The 14,638-nt window shown below is 52.8% G+C and overlaps 1 protein-coding gene across 5 annotated transcripts in view; it reads right to left on the bottom strand.

The window, feature by feature from the left end:
• The window catches only part of RYR1 (ryanodine receptor 1), a 110,343-nt gene that overhangs the window by 78,893 nt on the left and 16,812 nt on the right, over nt 1-14,638 (bottom strand). For all 5 annotated transcript variants that reach the window (XR_007124101.1, XM_047712420.1, XM_047712418.1 and 2 more), the window contains exons 17-29: nt 14,211-14,344; nt 12,897-13,138; nt 12,169-12,361; nt 10,950-11,166; nt 9,284-9,388; nt 9,005-9,108; nt 8,522-8,605; nt 7,393-7,700; nt 6,373-6,575; nt 4,993-5,167; nt 4,613-4,821; nt 1,189-1,583; nt 106-238 (exon numbers count right to left, since the gene is read on the bottom strand). Coding sequence is in view for 4 of the 5 variants with exons in the window: in XM_047712420.1 (XP_047568376.1) it covers nt 106-238; nt 1,189-1,583; nt 4,613-4,821; nt 4,993-5,167; nt 6,373-6,575; nt 7,393-7,700; nt 8,522-8,605; nt 9,005-9,108; nt 9,284-9,388; nt 10,950-11,166; nt 12,169-12,361; nt 12,897-13,138; nt 14,211-14,344 (2,502 nt within the window). In the remaining variant the exon portion in view is untranslated. The remainder of the gene's footprint in view (nt 1-105; nt 239-1,188; nt 1,584-4,612; nt 4,822-4,992; nt 5,168-6,372; nt 6,576-7,392; nt 7,701-8,521; nt 8,606-9,004; nt 9,109-9,283; nt 9,389-10,949; nt 11,167-12,168; nt 12,362-12,896; nt 13,139-14,210; nt 14,345-14,638) is intronic.

Here is a 14,638-nt window from a genome sequence, read left to right as displayed (position 1 = left end):
GTGTATTGGGTGTCCCCAGGTAATGGCAATCACTAAAAGATTGCAGCATGAAATTTGGAAATCTGAGGGGTCTCTGGGGGAAAGTTGAGGGCCCCAGGTTCCCACCGTGGTGGTACTGAGGATGATCTCAGGGTCATCACGGTTGTCAGCCGGCACAACCTCTCGAGGGAGTCGGGGCAGAGTGGGAGTGGCTGGTGGCTGGGTCATCATGGCGACCTTCTTGGCCTTGAATAAGAACCTGGTGATGGGGAGGAGAGGCTACTGTGAGAACCAGCTCTCAAGCCCAGCCCCCCAGCCCTCTCCACCACAACATTCATGACCTCCACATCCCATTTCTAATACCCAAGTCCCCACCTCTAGAGGGATAAACTTGCCAACTGAGTCAGCATAATCTGTTCTGGAGACACTGTGCTCTGTGCTTGCAGATGCCCAAATTTAAAGGTGCCTCTGGGGACAGGGAGGTTCTCTTTGGGGCATACAGTGTTCTCCCTAAGTCAGCATTTCTCATATGGATGCTAAAGGCACTTGGGAAAGGACAGTCCTTCATTGTGTGGCACTGTCTTGTACACCAAAAGCCTGTAGAATGCTTGGAGTCCCCCAGTAGCATCACCACTGTCCCAACAAACTGTGATAACCAAAATCAGCCACCATTTCCACACATCCACCAAGAGAAACAGACCTACATCCCATTGAAAACCACTGTGATGGTAGGGGAAAGCACATTTAGTTTCAAGTCGGGTTTAATGCCTTTTGAGGGTCTCCTTTGAAGTTAGCTCTTGGGGGGCACATTTGAGACAAAGAAATGACCCCACTTTAGAAGACCACTGGTGTTCACTGGGATACCTTGGGGCACAGTCAACTCTCCCAAGACACTTCAGTGTCTGTCCACTTTAGAGCCCATGGATAATAAAGTCCATTGGGTGGAACGCTTTGGGACCTACCAGGTATCCCAAGGATAGTGGAGTTCTCCATAGATGTAGTGGGGTACCCCAATTTTCTACTCTCTGGGAGATGAGCACATCCCAGGAGATAATGGGGTTCATTTGAGTCATGACAGGCCCCTCAGTATTCTGATTCCACTTAACATATATGGAGCCATTGAGGGACATAATGGGGTTTCTTACATTATTGAAGTGGGGTGCCTAATTGGGGTTCCTGAGCCCCATCCCAGCCCCACTCTCAACTCACCCTCTCTTCTTGTTCTTCTCTGTGGTAGCATCTTTCTCGTTCTCCACTCTGACGGGCTGGGCCTCCACCCCAGCCTGGGCATTCCCCCCGGGCGCCCCCTCCTTGGAATTTCCTTCTTTGCCCCCCTCAGCCTCGCCCCAGCGCCCCGCTGAGCGCCGCAGGTTTTCATAGTCAGGGTCAGGTTCCGCTGCCCGGGCCTCATCCTCGGCGGGGGGCTGCAGGCCCGGGTGCGCTAGGGGGGTGGCCCCTGCGGTGCACCGGAAGTGCTGGTGGAACTGGACCGGAAGGCTAAGCCGGAGGAAGAGCATCTCCACCAGACTGTTCTGGGAGCCCCAGGTGCGGTGGCTCAGGCGCAGGCAGGGCGGTGTGTCCACGGTGCCATCCACACGGGCCACCTAAGGGGGAGCAGGAATCTGAGCCAGGCAGGCAGGCTAGACCACTGGTCCTAAACCCAGTCCACACCGAGTGACCATGAGGCCTTGGCACACCTGTGTGAGAATTAGCCAAAGATTCACTCCTCGGAGCACATGGATACACAGCTTGGCTGTAGGGCGTGCTCAGCCCTGTGCAGAGCTCTGTCTGGCCCCCTCGTGCAGTGGCAGCCCTGGCCAGACTCTGGAATCACTTGAGGGAATGTTCCAAACCTACCAACAAACAGGCCTTCCTCCAGACTAATTCATCCACCCATCCATCCATTCCAAGAATACGTCCCGAGACCCTATTAGGTGACAGGCACCATTCCCCAGGGCTGGGAACCCAACCGTGAACAGAACAAAGGCCCTGTCCTCCTGGTCTCCTGGGGAGACTCTCGGGGAGAGCAGGCCAGAAGGGCCAGAGTTTTATAAATGTCCCCCAGATGAATTGTTGTTAAACTTGCTGTATATGGGCATATAACATTCAGAAAAGTGCAGGTCATAATGCACAATGCAATGAGGTTTTAGAGGAACCCCACTACACATGCGTGCCCGGCTCCCAGACGGAGAAACAGAACTTGACCCAGCCCCACCACCCACCCCGTGCCCATTTAGTCACTACCCTCGCCAAGACAGTGAGGGATTCTGAGGAGGAAAATGTCCCCACCTGGCCTAAACAAGAGGCAGGAGCTGACAGAGGACAGGTGCCGGGACTGGGTGCTCCAAGGACTCTCAGAGACTTTCTGGAGACTCCATGAACAGGTGGAGTGGCTCCCTTTCTTTCCTGTCCCGTCTTCAGAGACCAAATGCCAAGACCTCTGTGCTCCCTGCCAGCCAAAGAATGGACCCCAAAACTGTGGCCAAGATTTGCTGTTCCCAGACTGTCTGCGGGGTCTTCTTCTCTGCTCTCCCCCGTCTCTCATAAACCTGGTTTCCCTCTGCTCCATGGCGATAGTGTACTGACCGTATCCCTCTTGTGATCTGGGTGCAGAGTAACCAAACGTCTGAGGTATTCTTTGTCAGTAACACCCTCCTGACTTCACATACCACAGATCAGCTCTGCCTGTTCTCGAACTGCCTACAAATGGGAACCCACGGGATGTGCCATTTTGTGTCTGGCTGCTTTCCCCCAGCACTGTGTCTGTGCGACTCGTCTACGTGGTTGTGTGTAGGTTAGTCTTTTCGTTCTCACGGCTGTCTAGCCTGCTGTTCTCTGGGTAGAGAACACACCTGGCAGTAGCAGCAATTAGAAGGATCAATGTCTGCTCCATCAGCCTCTCTAGCCCTGGCACCTCTGGTCTTTCTGCCTTCACTGTCACCCCCTATAATCCACTCTCGGTGGGGACCTTTCCAAAACTCAGATCTAAACTGGACATTCCCCTGCTTAAAACCCATCCATTCTCACCTAGTCTTAAAATGCCACAAATTGCTGATTAATGACAAAGAGAAACATAGTATTTCTCTTCCCCTGGCAAAATTAGCCAGTCAAAATTAAAGTAATTCATAGTAAGACCTGATGACACTATGTGCCTCCTGATATGCATGAGCAGGACACAACGTTCTGGTATTCCTGCCAAACACGGGTCACCTGTACCTACTCACGAGGAGACATTCGACAAACCAAAATGAGAGGTAATCTGCAAGATGACTGGTCTATACTCTTCAAAAATGTTAACGGCATGGAAGACAAGACAGACTCAGGAACGTTCGACGTTAAAGAATAGAGAGACATGGGGCGCTTAGTCTGTTAAGCATCTGACTCTTGGCTTCTGCTCAGGTCATGATCTCAGGGTCATGAGATTGAGCCCCTTGTGGGGCTCCTGCTCCTGTCCCCACTTGCTCATGCCCCCTGCCAAATAAATAAATAAGCAAACAATAAATAAATAAAATCTTAAAAGAAAAAGGAATAAAGAGACATAACAACTAAATGCAGCATATCATCCTGGATTGGATCCTGGACCAGAAAAATAAAAAGACACATTATCACCACAATTAATAAAATCTGAATATGGATTATGAATTAGGGAATAGTACGTATTACTGTTAAATTTCCTGATTTTCATGACCAATTTTCATAACTGCAGTTCTGTAAGAGTCTAGCCTGTTCTGAAGAAATCACATTGAAATATTTAGGGATAAAGAGGCATGATGGGAACACCTGGCTGGCTCAGTTGGTAGAGCATGTGATTGTTGATCTTGGAGTCATGAGTTTGAGCCCCATGTTGGGCATAGAGCTTACATAAAAGTTTTTTTTAATAAGAGGTATGATGTCTCCAACTTATTCAAGTGACTCAGAAGTAGAGGCGGGGGAGAAGGATTATGTGAGGAGATCTGAACAATACCATGGATGGGAAAACAGGCTCAGGAGAAGACAGTCACATGCCCAAGGCCATACAGCAAATAAGAAGCCAACCCGGGTGTGCCTGATTCTGAACTACCCACTGAAGCTCAGCCATGTGGGATTCAGGTCCCTCCCAGATAGCAAAAAGGACTGTCACTTTGGTCTACGTGAGCTTTTTATGGTTAGAGTCTGATGCCGAGTTTAATTGATAAAAGACACTAGAGCCTAAAAACTAGGGTACTCAGAGTAACGAAAAGCTGGTAAAAAACAAATCCCCCCCCCAAATGTATACAGAGATAGCAATTAGTAAGGATGGTGCCAACATGTACAGAGAGATTTATATTTCTTTAAGCCTTGCTTAAAGATACTTCTAGTTACAACTATAGTTATAAGTACTGGAGATAGTTATAAGGACTGGAAATTTCCATCGGAGTCACTCAACCCAGCTTCTTTTTTTTCCCTTCCCCCACTTACTAGGCAAGGCACCTGGAGGTCAGACAGGTTGTGGTTTGCTGCAGTTATACCCCACAAGGCAGCCCTGGGAGCCCACTGTCCTTCTACAAGGCTTGTGGGGTAACATGGGAGGAAAGGAGAAACTTGGAGAGGAGAACTGCGGGAAGAATGAGGTTCGGAGGCAGATCAGAGGGTACTGAGTGGGGTCCATCCTCACCTCATAGTGGGGGTGTTCGAGGGGCACGGCCTCAAATTGGGGGAGGCTCTTGCTGAACCAGGTGGTGACTGGGCGCTGCATGTTGATGGCGAATGGCTCAAAGCCTTCCTGGAGGCCACAGATGGCGAAGAACCGCAGGGAGCTCACGTCCTGGCCCAGGTTCAGGTGACCCACCTGGCCAGGTCCCAAGCTGCAGACAGGCAGGAAGCCTGGTGGGAGGGGACGGAGGGGCAGCGATGAGGACAAGGTGGGCAGGGCAGGGGCAGGAGGGGTGGAGGGCCAGTGGAAGGAAGGGATGGAAAAGCAGGAGGCTGGGGATGCAGCGTAGGGTCAGGTGAGAGGAAGGAAAACCAAAAAGGGTCCACGAGGCCTGCCCTCACCATCTCCAATCTCGATTTCCCGGAAGGCCGTCTCAGAGCCTGAATCGGACATGAGGACCTCGCCATTGAGGGTGAAGATAATGGTGTTCTCTGTGAGGTCGATCATGCAGCCCACGACATCACCTGGCTGCCATGGGCGCCCAAATGGTTCACTGCCCAGGTGCCATCGCTGGCCCTGTGAGGAGGCGAGGGGAAGATGCGACGTGGGAGAGACACGCAGAGAAATGGACACACACAGAAGCAAGGAAAGATGTGTAAAGATACATATGCAAGGCATCAGGTCCAGGTCATGGGGGACAGAAGAGGAGTCACCCCCACAGGGCCCCCATCGTATCCCACATTTGTATCCATGATCCTTGGAATGTAAGGGACAGGCTTTCATGTTCTCCCTTCCCACTGATCTCTGTACCCTAACTCCTCTGCCTGAGCTCTCTACTGCTTCCGTGCCTGGGGCTGGGGTTATGTAGACCACCGGAGTGGCAGTGGGGCGTTGGGGCGGCAGCAAGTGAGAGGGATGGAGAGGAAAAACGAGGCTGCCAGTGACTCCTCTACAGACTCATGTAGACCTATATGCCCCCCAGAATAGATCAATGGATAAGGGGATGGGTGAACAGGAAGCAGGGAGTATGGCTGGAGGGAAGCACGGAATGGAAATTGAGGTTACATGGGTTGATACAGGGAAGGAAGAAAGTATGGACAGACAGACAAGTGGGTGGGTGGATGGATGGGCCAGTGAAAGGGTGGATAAATGGATGAATTGATGGATTCATGCATTAAAGAATTCGATAAATAAACGGAATCACGAATTGAGTAAGTGAATGGCTGAACTAACAAGTAAATGAATAAACAGATGGAAATGCAGATGGTCAAGTGATTTTCTGGATGGCTGAATAGGTGGATGGATAGTTGAATTTATGGGTAGAGGAATGGGTGAACAGAAGGATGGCTGGATAGAGGGACGGATGATGGACAGGTATATGCATGGACAAGGACTCCTGGGTGGCTCAGTCAGTTAAGCCTCTGCCTTCAGCTCAGGTCATGATCTCAGGGTTGCAGGATCGAGCCCCACATCGGGCTCCCCACTTAGCAGGGAGTTTGCTTTTGCTCTGCTTCTCCTTCTGCCCCTCCCCTTGCTCATGCTCTCTCTCTCTCTCTCTCAAATAACTAACTAAATAAATATTTTTAAAAAAGATATATGCAAGGACAGGTAGGGTGGGATGGATGGACAGATGGATGGATGGACGGACAAACGGATGAATGAGCGGTAAGGCAGATGCAGGTATGAGTGGACAGTGGGGCACACACAGAAGCAGAACTGGATGTATGAGCTATGGGAGGGACCACAGGGCCTGGCAGAATGGAGCCCAGGGAGGTACCCACTCGGTGCCCGTTGAAGACATAGGCCAGCTCATCAGCTCCCAGCTCCACATCAGGTCGCAGGTCAGGCCTTGCCCAGCCCACTCGCATCTCACCCGTGGTGACCGCTTCAAACTCAAAGTACCAGCGTCCACTCTGCACCGTATAGGATTTCTCTGCCCGGAAGATACGCACTCGGTCCCAGCGAGACTGGCTCTCCACCTGACCTACAAGTGGGGCCAGGCAGAGTCAGGGGCTGGGTAGGGAGTGGATCCGAAGACACTTGAGAGGTTGGTGGGAGACACCAGAGAAGTCAAGGGCCTTGCAGGACTGGGAGAAGAGGGATAATTCCTTGGAGTTACAGGAGAAGACCTGGGGACTCTCAGACTAGTCAAAGAGGTGGTTAGGACCTCCTAAGTGAGACCCCCACCTCCACCCCATCTCGTTAGCAGTGAGAACCCTCAGAGAAGAGATGCTTACAGGACAGAAAGTCGGGTCAGTCACCGTCATGGTCTAGGGTTAAGGGTCAAGATTAGGGTTGATGCTTAGATTCCAGGGTTGAGAGCAGGCTCAGGGAGAGGATAGAAATTGGGGTTGGTACCGGGGTAGAGAAACTGAACACTGGGGACCACAGCTAGGGAGGCTGATGGCAGCTGTGATTGGAAGTCCATGATAGGTCAGAGGTCAAGTTATGGGGCGCGGTTAGAGATTCTGAGTTCTTGGTTGGGTGGCTCCATAGTGTAGCCACAGTCCAGAGTTTAGGGGGTTAGGCGCCATAGCTGGGGGTCCAGGACTGGAGTCCGGGGCCCAGGCTGGTGCTCACTGGGCTCCTGACCTGGCAGGGCTCGCATATGACCAAGGTCAGTGGTCAAGATTGAGTTCAAGGCTGGGGTCAGAGTAAGGGTCAGGGTCGCGAGGGGAGAAGGCTCAGTGTTGTAGATGCAGCCCATTCAGGGGCTGAGTAGGGTCAGAAGTCCGGGGCCAGCCAGCTGGGCCCACATCAGGGTAGGAGTTAGCGTCAGGGGCCCAGAGGTCGGCACTCACTGGGCTCCTGGTCAGGCGGCTCAATGTTGTAGCCATAGCCCAGCAGCGTGCGCACGGCCTGGCAGAGGCTGTCCCGGTTGCTGCGTTTGGTGGCCTCGTCCAGCAGGCGGTAGGGCACAAGGCGAGGGTTGCGACGTGCTGGGATGTCCTGCACCGCACTGTAGCTCCAGCCCTGGGCCACGCGGTCCCGTGCCCACACATTGTGCCCATTCTCTGCCAGCCGGTCCACCAGCGTCATCTGTGCCGGCGTCAGCCGCACGTGGCTCAGGTCTAGGGGCGCCGGCTTGTACCCGTTGCTCATCATGTACCTGTGTGTGCGGCAGAGCTCGGTGAAAGCAGACCCCTCACCCCCACCTCTGGGCTCTGCACCACGGGGTCCCAAACTTCCGACCCTCGCTCCCAGGCTACTGTGATCCTGAGCTCTGAGTCTGGGGATGCCTGGCCCTCGATCTTTGACATCGGGGTTCCACGGCCCCCCCAAATGAGCTCTGAGATACTTGGCCTCTTAATGCAGGATCCTGTGACTCTGGCAAGGGCTTTCACTTCACTGATCTCTCGCCTCTCTGACCCCTGCGTTGTGATTTGGGGAGCCTGATCCTCAACCTTAGAACTCTGGCCTCCTCTCACCTCTAACTCTGAGGTTTCTTACCTCTGACCTTGAACCCTATCACTTTAAATTCCTGGCTTTGGAGTCCTTGACCTCTGAACCCTGGCCTCTATCCCTAGGAGCTGTGATCTCTAACCTACAATTTTAGGGTCCCTTACTTAGGACTCCCAACAACTTCTCACCTCTTTCCATTGACTCCCCCCACCTCTGTCTTGGAGATATTACCACTGCTTCCTCATCTTCCCTGATTCCATGGCGGACCCTGACTTTGGGTCCTGACTCACACCCACTCTCCCTCTGGAACTCCCACCTCTGGACTCCTGACACCTCCCCAGGCCGCTCACCACTGACTCCACAGCCCTGACCCTGGACTCCTGGTCCTATGACCTTCACCCTAACCTATGGCTCCTTTGTCTCTGACCTCGGCCTCCCTAAAAGACCCCCTCAACCACCTCGCCCTCACCACGTCATCCCCAGCCTCCCACGCTACCCCCCAGATGGGACCCGAGCCACCACACTCACGTCTTGGGGAGCTTGGTCTTCTTCAGGTTGTCCTCCGCCTTCTCGTCCGCCATGCCCACATGGCAGCCCAGCGCCAGTAGAGTCCTGTGGCATGGGAGACAGGGTCACCCCACACAACCTCCTGGCCCCTGGCCTCCACTCCCCGGGCCCAGCTCCCCTCCTCCCCCGGCCCCCGCCGGCCCTCTGTGTCTCTTGCTCTGGCTTCCTGGGTGTCTGTCCCCATTTCTCTGTCTCAGTCTCTGTCTCTCTGACTCCTGTCTCTCCCTGCTTCCTTGTCTCTGTGTCTCTTCGACTATGTCCATCTTTTCCTGTCCACTTCTTTCCCTGATTCTGTCTCTCTCTTTCTCTTACTGCTCTGCTCTCTTTATGCCTCTGTTGCTTTCTTGCCCTCCGTCAGTCTCTGCCTCACAATCCCCATCTCTCCTTGCCTTCTTCTTCCCCAGCAGTCAGGCCCAGGCACCTGCTCCCCAGTACCCTCCTCACTTGAGCGTCTCCCCAGACATCTGCAGGTTGTAATTCCTCTCGGGCTCTGGAAGGCTGTGGAAGTCCACAAGACACGGGTGCAGCCTCTTATTGTCATCCCGAACCTGAAGAAACCCCAGTGTCAACTCCTTGGGGTCTCCTTCCCTCCCCATAGCACACCCAGCCTGTGACCCCTGACCTCCAGCCCTGCCATAGGAAACCCAAGAGTCCCTTCCCCCCAACTCATTCCCCCAGCAGCAAACACAGCCCGACAGTCTCACGCAGCAGGCCGCCCCTCACCGGGCCGTAGGTCCAGCCCTGCTCAATGCGAGTCAGCGCCCAGAGTTCGTGGATGTTCTCCGCCAGCTTCTCCCGAATACGCTCCAGATGGGGAGGCAGGACAATCTGGGGGGAAGGTAGGGAACATTTGGGAGGTCCCTGTGTTCCTTCCAGCCTGCACCATGACCCTTCTTCCCAAGAACATGTACAAGTGAGCCCTGGACAGTCCCAAGAGCTTTCCTGCTGTTATAAGCCCGCTCCTCATCACCAGACCCTGACCTCAGGGTTGACACCCAGCTGAGTAAGGTCTTAGAATCACAGAATTAAGGAATTATCTGGGAACAGGACTATCTCTCCCTGCAGACTGGTTGCTCCATGAGGACAGGGCCGGGGGCTGACTCAGTCTCCACCACTTTCCCAGCCCTGCCCAGCCCAGAGCCAGGCCCAGAGGCAATGCCCCAAGAAGTGGTTGCTGAATGAATGGTTGAGTCCCTTTCCTTCTTTGTACAATGAGGATCTGAACAATACTGACCTCATAAGGATTCAGTGATGTAACCTGGGTAAACTACTCAATCTTACGTAGTTTAGGTAAATGTCTGGCACCAGTAGGTGCCATTAATAATAAATATTAATATCATTCGTGTTCATCAAGAAATGATGATGGTTCAGACCAGGGTGGGCCATAGGAAGGAGGGGAGGTGGGGAGGGGATGTCCAGGAGGCCAAGTGGATGGCCCATGAGGCTGACAAGCTGGGGGAGGTGGGAGGGAGACATCCGGAAGGAGAACCACACTCTGGCCTGACTACAGGGGGATGGCAAGGTCCCTGTTAAATAATATCATTCCTGGGCGCCTGGGTGGCTCAGTGGTTAAGCCTCTGCCTTCAGCTCAGGTCATGATCTCAGGATCCTGGAATCGAGTCCTGCATCGGGCTCTCTGCTTGGCAAGAAGCCTGCTTCTTCCTCTCTCTCTTCCTGCCTCTCTGCCTACTTGTGATCTCACTCTGTCAAATAAATAAATGAAATCTTTAAAAAATAATAATAATAATATCATTCCTGCTACCGATAACAGTAACTGGGCTGAGTACGATTTGCTCAGCACTGTGCTGAGCACTGCACGGACAGTAATCCATCCAACGTTCAGCACCATGCTATCAGTAGGCTCTACCATTATCCCCCTCTCCTCACAGAGGACCAGACTGAGGCCCAGAGGAAGAGGAGGGAGCCCACATGCCTACGGTAACACACTGAAAATCAGACCCTCATGGTCAGGCTCTTGAACACGACTTCCGTGGCCTCTGATGGGGACTTGTCTGGATGGGATGGTGGGGAGCTCAGGTTGGGACAGGAGGTGTGGGAAGGCCCAGATGGAAGAAAGAGATGCCAGTAAACTAGTGGGAAAGATCTCAAGCTTTGGCATCAGCACCTGGTTTCAAGTAGGCTCTGCGGCTTGCCCAGCTTGGTTACCTCTCAACTGTAAATCAGGGGTAATAATAGTCTTCTCTGTAGGGGGCTATCCTGAGGACTCCTGGAAACCAGGATTCTGCCTGCAGAGAGTTCTCTGCCTCCACTCTGCCTCATTTTCCCCATCTGCTAAACAACAAGGTTCCCAACTTCCAGCTCAGCTCACCACCCCCCGATTCCCAAGAGGGTCTGTCTCACCAGGAAACCCTTGCAGGGCAGGAAGTACCTGGACAGTGTCCACGGGGCAGGGCACAAAGTCAGTGTGTGAGAGGCAGCGGCTGGGGCCCACCAGGTGGGGCCCCCGAGGCCCCTCCCGTCGATACTCCTTGATGGGCTCCAGATGAAGTCGCTCTCGAGGGAGCACAGCCTCGTGGCATGGGGCATAGCCAGGTGGAGGGAGGAACTTGAATTCGCCATGGCGGCCACCAAGGAGGAACCGCACCCTGAGAGGGAGAGAGGGGTCACTGGTGGGGCAGATTATAGGGAGAATCTGTGCTCAGTAGGGGTAAGGCAGCAATCCTGGGATCAATGGAAAGTTCCAGAAAAGATCAGTGGGCAGTCATAGTCATGGAGGTCATTTAGAGTCAAAAAAGAAAGTATAATGTCAAAGAGAATGTCTGACGTCAATGACAATCATTCGAGAATCAAAAAAGGAAAGTGTGAGGTCATTGGGGAGTTAATGCAGGGTCACGGGAAGTTCCACTGGAAGAGACCTTGGCTCAACAAAGTATTTGGGGCTATTGGGAGTTTTTTGGGAGACCAAGAATGTCATTTGGAAATCTCTGATGTAATCAATGAATCTGATGTAACAGTGAGATAACCATAATCACCACTGGAGAGCCCTTCACAGAGCTTGGGATCATCAGAAAAAGACGGAGTTATTGAGAGCTCTTTGAAATAATTGGGGTCATTGAGGGATTATGGTCACTGGAGGATTATGGAGCAACTGGAAGATTACTGAGAGATGTCAGGGTCACTGAGAAGTTGTTAAGAGCAAAAGTCATTAGGAGAGTTCAAGATCATTGGGGGGTCATTAGGAGGGTTGGGGGTCACTGGAAGACAGCTGTCAGATTCTGGAGTCTTTTGGTGGTCATTGGAATGGCATAGAGTCATTGAGAGAGCCTGACATCATTTGGAAATTAACTGGGAGAGTCTGGGACTTTTAGGTCATTGTGCAATTTGGGGGACACTTGAAGGTCACAGGAAGGATATGGGAAGAAGGGAAGAAGCTGAGGTCATTGGAAGGGTCTGGGTCATTGGGAGGACAATGAAGTGTTTGGGACCATGTAGAGGTCACTGGGACCTTCACACAAGGATCTGACCAGTCCGTCCTAAAGGTAGGCTGCCAGATCCTGGCCTTCTAGGAGGCCATGTTGTGATGAGGGAAGATGTCTTGGAACAGTCCCATGTCTGGGGCTTGGCAAGGGTCAAGGACAAGTACTTACTTGACACCAGCCGAAAAGCTAACAACAGGGAAGAAGAGCCCATCCAGATTGAAGGCCTCAAAGACGCCCTGCACAGGACAGCCATTGATGCGGAAGGAGATGGACGGCACACTGAGGTCCAGACAGCAGCTGACCACATCCTCCGGGGCCAGGAGGTGCTGCCCTGGGGAAGTCACCGGGCGCGCCACGTGTCCTGCACCAGGGTCACCAGGGAGGGGTCAGAAGTCAGAGGTCCCTAGACCTCATTGGTCAGAGACCATTGATCTCAAGAGACAAGAAGCAAATATTAGAGGATCCTATGGGATATAGATCTTGGCAACCCTATGGTCAATTGTTCCCATGGAGGGCCCTGGAGCTCTGAGATTAGTGAGGAAGTCAAGGTTCCCCTAAGGTTAGGATCCTGAGATTAAAGTCCTCCTGGAGGTAGAATTCTGGAAACTTTGGGATGAGAAGTCAAAGATCAGGGATCATAACGTCTGGAAAGTTTTCTAGGATCTCTAGGGCCAGAGATCATACATCTCCTGGGGTCAGAATTCTGGAGGTTATGAGGAAATGGGTTAGGGTCAAGATCCCGGAAGCTTTCAGTCTTAGGAAATAAGGAATAGGGGGTCAAAAGTTGGCCTATTCTGGAGATCAGGATCCCAATGACCCCAAGATGTGTGGTGAGAAACTTGGGAACTGTGGGGTCAATAGTCAGGGATGAGAGCCCCCTGGAAGGGTCCAGGTACCTGTCCAGAGATGCAGCCCATCAAAGCCGTAGGAATAGAGGTCATCGCCGACACCATTACCGCCCCAGCCCTCGCCGCCCCCTGGGTAGGGGCTGTAGCCCTCAGTGAGGGCCCAGCCCACCCGCAGGTGGGTGGCCTGAGCCGTCAGGAATGGAGCCACCTCGTCCACCATCACCTCAAAGTACCATTTGCCATACTGTGTGGTGCCCTCCGCTCGGCCCACAAAGATGTTGGGGCGGATGCTGCAGGAGAGACAGGACAGGAGAGGGAGTGAGGAAGAGATGGGGAGCAGAGTCAGGTTGTTGCAGGGGTAGAGGTGGGAGAGGGAGAAAGAGGAGGAGAGATATACACAGGAAAAACAGAAGGCAGAGACATAGAGACAAAGAGAAAATGCAGAGACAAAGACAGAAAGAGACCTCAAAAAACCAAAGCGTGGTGCCTGGCTGGCTCAGTCAGTAGAGCGTGCAACTCTTGATCTCAGGGTTTTGAGTTTGAGCGGCACCTGGGGTGTAGAGATTACTTAGAAATAAAATCTTAAGGGGCGCCTGGGTGGCTCAGTGGGTTAAAGCCTCTGCCTTCAGCTCAGGTCATGATCTCAGGGTCCTGGGATTGAGCCCCGCATCGGGCTCTCTGCTCAGCAGGGAGCCATCTTCCCCCCTCTCTCTCTGCCTGCCTCTCTGCCTACTTGTGATCTCTCTCCCTCTGTCAAAATGAATAAATAAAATCTTTTTAAAAAAATCTTTAAAAGACAATAACAACAACAACAGAGGGACGCCTAGGTGGCTTAGTTGGTTAAGCATCTGACTCCTGATGTCGGCTCAGGTCATGATCTCAGGGTCGTGAGATTGAACCCTGTATCAGGCTCTGCACAAGGCATGGAGCCTACTTAAAATTCTCTCTCTCCTCCTCTCCTTCTGCCCCTCCACACCCACTCTCTCTCTCTCTCAAATAACAAACCCAGAGATGAGAGAGATGGGTGAGAGAAAAAAAAAAAAAGAAATGGAGGAGAAACAGAGACAGACACAGAGAGAAACAGACAGAGACAAAGTGAGAAAACACAAAAAGAAAGTGAGAGAGGGGAACAGTCAGAGGCAGAAATGGAACAGGAAGAGAGGAAAAGAGGAGTGGGAGCCAGAGGATGAGCTGGGGAAAGAGCGGACATCTATGAGACCCAGGTGTCAAGTCCTAGGGCAGGAGCTGTTGGAAGGGACATCCACCTGAATGTGGAGTCTCTGAGTCCGGGAAAGGGTTGAGAGGTTCTGAGATCTGAGGTCAGGGTGAGGTTAGGCTGGGGTCAGAGGTTAGGGACCAGACCTGGTGACATAGTTGATGAGGTTTGTCTGCAGCAGAAGCTCACGGCCAGGGAGCAAGTTCTCAGTAATGAGATCTTGGTTGGAGCGCACAGCCACGCCATTGCACACACACAGGGAACACAGCACATCTAGCACCTGGAAGTCGAGGTCAGAGGTCAGGTGGTGAAAGCACCAAGGCAGGAAGTTCACGGAAGGTCTACAGTGGGAAGCCAGAAGTTAAGGATAATGTGCGAAGACAGGAGACGGGGATTTTGACCGTGAGGAGGTGGTGAACACGGGAGATCAGGGCTCAAAGATGAAGATCAAGGGTCAAAAAGAAAGGTCAGGCGGGGGGTTGGGGGACACAGGAGCTGGGATGAGGCACCAGCAGCATAAGGAAGGAGAGCCCGGAGTAAGAGCCGAGGGGCCAGAGGGAGGAGGGAAAGGGTT

The sequence above is a fragment of the Lutra lutra genome, chromosome 17 (assembly GCF_902655055.1).
Source record: "Lutra lutra chromosome 17, mLutLut1.2, whole genome shotgun sequence".
In the NCBI taxonomy this organism is placed as follows: Eukaryota; Metazoa; Chordata; class Mammalia; order Carnivora; family Mustelidae; genus Lutra; species Lutra lutra.
Note: the sequence above shows the minus strand (reverse complement) of the source record. Positions and strands in the feature narration are given on the sequence as shown.